Genomic DNA, 7,671 nt, shown 5'->3' with positions numbered 1-7,671 from the left:
TCCAAAGAGAAACCAGAAATCCTTCACCAAAAAAGTCAAAGATATAAATGATCCTACTTCTGTGGTCTGTATGCTTGTGTCTACTGTGCTTAATTTTATGAAGTCAAATAGTAAAAGGAATATTGTACAAAAACTCAAGCCCTGATTTCCTCTTTCAAATATTTCAGGTATTCCCCTTTCAGGAAATCCATGGTCAAACAGAATATATTCTAGCATTCCTCTTAGACCATTTTCTCCATAACTCAGGTAAGACTTGGTTGCATGGGTCTTATTTCATTGGTTTCCCTGGTCAGAGCCTTTTCCTGCTGTCACTAAATATCTGTCTCATAGATTCAGAACAGTCACTTGGGTTGAGCCCCTGACCTAAGAATGTGGAGAAGTCTCTCTCAAATTTGTTTAGTGTGAACAGCATAAACAATTGGGTTGAGGATGGGTGGAATGAGGAGGTAAAAGTTGGCCAAAAGTATATGGATATGGGGAGGGACATGATGGCCAAAGCAGTGAGTGAGAGAGGAAACAGCAATGGGGATATAGAAGACAAGGATAGCACAAATATGAGAACTGCATGTTCCTAGGGTTTGAAGCCTAACCTCAGGGGTGGCCAACCCCATTACAGCCCTAAAAATCATCACATAGGAGGCAGTGATGGCTAATAAATCCAGGATCAATACCAGGAAGCCAATTCCCATTCCATATAAGTTGTTGACTGTTGTGTCACTACATGCCAAGGTGACCACGGCCATGTACTTACAGTAGGAGTGGGCAATGATTTGGGTCCGGTAAAGGGGCAGCCTCAGGTGAATCATCAGGGGCAGGGGTCCAATGTAGAGTACTACATGGAGGAGGGCAGCCGGGCCCAAACGTCCTACCACTGCATGGGTGAGCATTGAGGTGTGGCATAGTGGGTCACAGATGGCCACATAGTGATCAAAAGCCATGGCAAGGAAGATGCCTGACTCTACCGTGACGAAGCAGTGGATAAAGAACATTTGGGTCAAGCAAGTATCTAGGTCAATGTGACAGGCACCAAACCAGAAGATGGTTAGCAGTTTGGGCATGGTAGAGGTTGACAGGACCAAGTCATTGACAGCCAACATGCACAGGAAGAAGTACATGGGCTGGTGCAGGCTGCTCTCCAACTTTACCAAGGCCAGGATGGTCACATTCCCCACCACAGCCAACAGGTACATGGAGCTAAGGGGGATGGAGAGCCAGATGTGCAAGGACTCCAGCCCTGGGATGCCAGTAAGCCAGAAAGAAGTAAGCACCAAGCAGGCATTATTAGCAAGCAGACATGAACATGTTTGAGGGTTTAGAGTAGCTAGGGGACAGGAGCTCTTAGTTTTAGATTTTTACTGACAGATATTGCCTCTGGAAACTGTAGACTACTGGAATCTTATTTCCATCCTGGCAGAACCTATAATAAAGAAGAATTCTGAATGCCTACTTGAAAATTGACATGTATTTTATAAAAGAGACTCTGCATGAAAACACCCACTGGTAAATGTAGAAACAGGTATGTTAACATTTCTACTGCTAAATTGCTCTCTTCCATTTCCTTTAGGAAATATTTCCCAAAGCAAAATTACTGGATCAAAGGGGATGAACAAGTTGGGGGGACTTCTACACTGGAAAACACAAAGTTCTATGTGCAATGATTAAATGTAAGTCCATGTAATATGTTTAACCTAGTGCCTGCATATGCTTCTCTTTGTTGTATAAAGAATAACATCAATAACAATGATTAGCTATTTGCAATTCATGATGTTATAGTGAAAATTTAGAATCAATGCGTTCAAAAGTAAAGAATTATTCAATGAATTAGATTCATTATAATATTTTTAAAGCTATGTATTACCTGGTAAAATGTTTACATCATATTACAGTAAGTGAGGGAATGGCAGAAAGCAGATTAAAGTATTGATACGATATGATTTCATTAAAATATGTGTTTCTTATAGGAATATACCTTGGATGTAAAAACACATTCTTTTAATTTTCTTTCTTTTGTGTATGGGTATATTCTGCTTTTGAAGAATAGTGAAAAGCTTTAAAAGTCTTACAAAATTATCAAAACCCAATCAAAAACATAACGGGACAACTTACTAAGGGGACAATTTACTAAGGAAAATATATTAGTGAGGTACAATTCCCTTTTCTTTAATGGCTTAAAAATGGTTTGGTCAGACTGACGAATCTAATTGACTTCTTTAAAAGATACCTGGTATAGGACTTAATTTTTCAAAGGAAAATATCTCATTTAAGGTCGCTCAGATTTCATGGTTAGAAAGATGAAGCACAGACAGGATGGCTGACTCTAAGGAACATTAAGGACAGAGTCTATTAAACTTTCTGAGAATCTGGGCATCATCTATAATTTGAGATAGGTAAAAGATGGGGTGCATCTTTTTATGAGCAAATCTCCCTGGACATTTGCCCATTATCTGATCACAGTGATTAAAAAAAAATGTACTGACAGAAAATAGTCAACAGGACCCTTCTTACTGGCCACATACTTCTTGGTCTCTATTCTTTGAAGAGATAGGGAGATCAGCGCTAAACCACAGTCCATTACTTGTAAAAGCCTGGTCCACTTCTTGCCCTTTTGCCCTTCAGGTGCCTCTAAGAATCTAGCAATGGCTCCTACTGCTACACATCCTCAGGGTTCAGAAGCTGAGGGCACAGGGTATAATTTGGGTCTTGTCTTGCCTTGGGCTTGCCCTCCTCATGTTTCCCATTAGAATCTCAGATTCAACAAGTCAGACTCCCCATACTCATGCCATGGTAACATGGTGACTTTCTTCACATGGCTACATTTTTGCTGAGAGGTCTCACCACCTTCTTGGTTTTTTTACCCAGGCATCAAGTCCCATCCCAGACCATCTCTCCTCTACAAAGCCTTCTTTGATATCTCTATACCAGAGTGGATGGGTACATAGTCACTGAATTCCCCCCAACTAAAGTCCATACACATTTCAAATTATTCATGTCTAAATTATAAATAGAAGTTACATTTTCATAGCAAATAAGCATAAGAAATGCCCCTATGTAACCTCTTGGATTTGTAATTCAGGCTCCAACACACAATGTTAGGTTTTTTGAGTTTACTTACTTCTGGGTCAGGTATTGACTAGGTATTGAAAAAAAAGATTAAAGTTCTGTGAACTTTAAAATCGTTCACAGATGTTCTTTTATATTAACTCTGACTTTAGCAATTCTGTGAATTGAGTACTTGAATATGCCAATAAGTGATACCATGTGTGAAACTACTTCCTCAGGGATCAAATGTAAAGATTCTGTGAATCTATTGGATAAGAAAAGGAAAGGATGGGAGACAGCACCACAGTAGCAGCTTAGGGTATCAGCTTTACCATCTAACAAAACCAGATTTCCCATCCAGACCATCTTACCCTATGTTTGGGTAAATTGCCTAAACTCTTGAAGTCTCAGTCTTTTTCTTATTAAAAATGGGGAGACTATCAACTGCAAAGGGTAAGGATAAAGAACAAATGAAATAAGTGTGAGGCTCTTGGCATACGGCATCAGCTTCTTTTCCCCAAATTCTTACTGTTCACTATGGGGTGGGGAGTAGAGCAGAAATTTACATCCTGCAAATTGGAATAGTTTCCTTTGTTTTACTGTCATGTGGGACATCTTTGAAGATTCCTCAAAAGTCCAGGAATTGTAGAGATGAGACAGGGATTTATTGGGAACACTGGTCAATACACAATTTTATCTCATAAAAGGGAGAATATCTGAAGTGTTCTCTGAAGATACTGTGATAGGTCCCTTTATGGCTTAGGATGGTGGTCTAATTACTCAAAGTCAGGGAAGATCAAAGTATCTCATCATAAAAGAATCAATGTTCATGTGATGGACTTAAAACCAGATTTCTAACTTTGATTTGTGCCAGACCCAGTTTAGTCAATGAAATTGTAACTGAGTTTTAGGCTGGGACAAAGAATATGAGCATATGAATGAAAATCCACCAAGTTGATAATTGGCATCTTAAGTGGTGTGGTTTGAACTAGGTGTGCCACCTAAACTGTGTCACTTTACCTAGAACATTCTAGAGAAACATTTTCTGTATCAGTCCACATAAGGGCATCCTTACCTGAACATGGGAGACATGCCTGCAAGTCCTGGAAGAGGCATCCTGATGGTGGGTCTGAAACTCCTAAGAGAGATGTTTTGTTGTGGTGAAATAAACATGGATTAGAAGCAGGACAAACTTAGTTCAAATATGAACTCTACTGTTTCTGGCTCTGTGGCTTAGAAAACAAAGGCAGATTACACTGCCTGTTTGCCAGTCTGTGAAATGAAGGGAGTAACAGCTGCCTTAGACTTGCATCATGTATTAAAATGAACTGTGTATAAATGTGTGTGTGAGCAAACACAGAAGGTGAAATATTAGAATGCCTGGCCTCTGGAACAGGCACTGTATTCCCTCCTTACCTACTCCTCCTCTCTCTCCTTTGCCCCCTTCCAGAGAACACAGACATAGTGCTATTTTCATATGACCTTGGTAACTCCATATCCTTCTTTCCCAACTGTATGAATAGCCTTTTAAACATGGATAAAAATAATTAAAGAGACCTGTTGATGGTGTTAAGATGCAGTTGGGAGAGAAGTTTGCCTGACTGTGGAGCAGAAGACAAGAGGTCCAATCAGGATGGAATAGTACAATCTTTTCTCTCATGTTCTGATGGGGAGTACTAGGCAAGAAAGCTTTTTACATTGGGGTTTCGCCTCTTCTTTGATTCATAACCCAGCCCAATTTGTACTCAACTTATTTCCTCTACTTTTGACTAGAACTGTAAAGAAGATAAGCCCTGGTTGGACCAAAGACAAATGCAGCTTCTGAAAATTGGAGTCTGATTCCAATAACTTTGTCTCCATCTCTGGAATGTCCTTACCTATTTGGGCAATGTCCACAGAGCTCCTTACAGTAGTCACCTCTTGTCTGGATGCTTTGATGAATTTAGTTCATAGTCAAAGGGAGGCCATGGCTCTGACCTCTTCAAATATTTTCTCCTGTGTCCCGTCTTTATCCTGGTACTGAAAACAGCCAGTTGCTTCCCAAGGGTTGCACAGAGACACCTACATTCTTCCCTCTGGGTCTTGAGTTACCCCCCATGGGAGTAATCTTCCCTCCTTATTCCATTCTACCTCCCAGGACTAGATTATAAGACTTATTCCTACTCTCCTCCTGGGCCTGTTCACTAGCCCCAGGTCTCTGACTATTCTCCCCCAAGGCCTGAAGTATTCAAGGACTCTAAGAGTGACATTGGAAGAGAGTTCACAGGAGAAGGGTGGGGGGAAAAATAAACATCAGATACTGGTATAACAAATATGGACACTTTTTTTTGGTTAATCTTTGCTTATATTATTTAAAAAACTTAATATAGGGTCTAGGCTATACAAAAATAATGCTTAATGCTTAAATATAAATTTATTAACATTTTAATTTTCCATTCTGCTACTTTTTTTCAATTTGTGTTTGCTTAAATATTTATAATAAGTTACAATAGTTGTGTCCTTGTCTGTGGTTATTTTAACCTATTTTTTTTCTGGAATAGAAGGCTAGTTTCATTTTTTTCCACTAAGTGGCACAGACATATTTGTCAATGTCCTTTTTTCTGCTTATCCTTAGGATAAAATACCAGAAGGAAAATTATTGACCATTGTGCAGACCTCATAAATCCTCTTGTCAAATTGTTTTCCAAAAGTGCTTGTCCAATTTGTGTTTAACCCAGCATCAAGTGAGTTCATTTGCTAAATTGCCCTATAGTCATTTAAAAAATATAGTAAGTCCCGTACATACAAACAAGTTCCATTCCGAGAGCACGATTGTAAGTCCAGTTTGTTCGTAAGTCCAACAAAGTTAGCTTAGGTACTGAACTAACACAATCAGCTATATAGTACTGTACTGTAATAGGTTTATAATACTTTTCACACAAATAATACATAAAAAACAAAAACAAAAAATGAAAACATTTTTAATCTTACAGTACAGTACCTTGAAAAGTACAGTAGTATAGCACAACAGCTGGCATCCCGGGGCTGGCATCAAGTGAACAGGCAAGACGAGTTACTGACTGGAGGAGGGAGAAGAGGTGGGAGACAGTAGAGCTGAAGGATCGTCAGCAATAGGAGATGGAGGGCAAGCTGCAATTTCACTCATGCCCAATGTTGATGACACAGGTTCTGGTTCCTTGCTGGATTCAATTCTGTTTACCCTCTTGAAGAAAAGATCCAACGATGTCTGGGTAGTGGCTCTTTTTTCCTCGTCATAGATGACATGGTAGCACTGGATTGCATTCTGAATGGCTGCTGCAACCTTCACGTACCATGCTACGTTTGGGTCCTGTGCCTCAAAAACTAACAGTTTCTCCTCAAATAAAGAAAATTCCCTTGCCATTTCCTGTGTCGTGAATCTCTTTGGTTCTTCAGCAGTACCAGCTACATCACCACTGCTTTTACGCTTTCTTCCAGACATCCTGGGCTTGAAATAAAGATACTGTACTACTCTACTTTATACAGTACTATACAGTGAAGTACACAAAAGCACAATCACTTGTAGATGATGTATGCACGTGACAATGTACACCAGACATGTAAACTAACTTACGTGGTTGGACATGTGAACACACGTTCGCATCTTTGAAAGTTTGCAACTTGAAGGTTCGTATGTAGGGGACTTACTGTATTTTTATATAGATGAGAACACAAATGCAATAGTTTTATTTCTATGATTTCTGGGTGAACACGTTAATGTTTGAAAAATTTGTGACCAGCGTATTTTTTTTTTTAACAATTTCTCTACAATTTTTTCTACCATATACTTAATATGCTTAAAGTGTGGAGAGTGATTTAAGAAAATCTGTGAAAATGTTTCCTATAGGAAGTTCTGACGTACATACAAAAGAGCTACTTTTACAATCACCATTAGTGATTCATGATATTCCATCTTGAATTGAAAACCCTCCTTGAGATTTCCCAATTATTCCTACAGTGGTCTCTCTCTTTTGTATCCTTATAGCTAGGCCCTGAACTCTTATTTCAACCTCCTCACTGGCGTGGTTGGCTCCTGTCTTTCTTACTTTTCTGTCTTCCTCCTCTCTACCACTCAGGTGCCATTTTGAAAGTGCAAAATTTATTATTTGTTCTAAATGTTAAAAAAAAGATTGTGATTACTTTTTAAATAAAGCTCTAGACTATCTTCCAACCATCTCTGGGAAATATCTGCTTTACCACACGTTAAGATCCTCTGTTTTAGAAGATTATTGCTCTCTCCCTGGTATAGACGCAAGTTAAAGGAATTGTTAAAATCTTAGGCAAAATTGGAAGGCTATAGAGATGTAGGATACAGGAGTTAGGTTTGATTTTAAAGTTCCTTTTCTCCCCCCATCAGATTTCTTGAGCTATAATTGGCACAACATTAAGTTTAAGGTCTACAATGTGATGATATGATACACATGTATCAATATTATTAAATGATTAACACAATAAGGTTAACACATCCATTACTTCATACAATTATAATACTTTTTTGTGGTGAGAACATTTAAGTCTACTCTCTTAGCAACTATCAAATACACTTGACTTTTGGGAGAATGGCAGCCTGGAAAGGGCATGGAAGCTCCAAGCTCTTTTCCTATACCTTCCTCT

General features: G+C 39.0%; 1 protein-coding gene across 1 annotated transcript; it reads right to left on the bottom strand.

The window, feature by feature from the left end:
- Positions 1-386: 386 nt before the first annotated feature.
- On the bottom strand, positions 387-1,190 carry LOC103013964 (olfactory receptor 52M1-like). Its single transcript, XM_028164133.1, has one exon. The coding sequence runs from the start codon at positions 1,188-1,190 to the stop codon at positions 387-389; it is 804 nt and encodes a 267-aa protein (XP_028019934.1).
- Between the last annotated feature and the right edge of the window lie 6,481 nt (positions 1,191-7,671).

The sequence above is a fragment of the Balaenoptera acutorostrata genome, chromosome 9 (assembly GCF_949987535.1).
Source record: "Balaenoptera acutorostrata chromosome 9, mBalAcu1.1, whole genome shotgun sequence".
Lineage (NCBI taxonomy): Eukaryota > Metazoa > Chordata > Mammalia > Artiodactyla > Balaenopteridae > Balaenoptera > Balaenoptera acutorostrata.
The sequence above is the reverse complement of the archived record's forward strand: the minus strand, read 5'-3'. Positions and strand labels throughout refer to the sequence as shown.

Bases quoted from the DNA above. Each gene is read 5' to 3' on its own strand.
- LOC103013964 (XM_028164133.1), bottom strand. From the start codon at position 1,190: ATGTACCTGTTGGCTGTGGTGGGGAATGTGACCATCCTGGCCTTGGTA.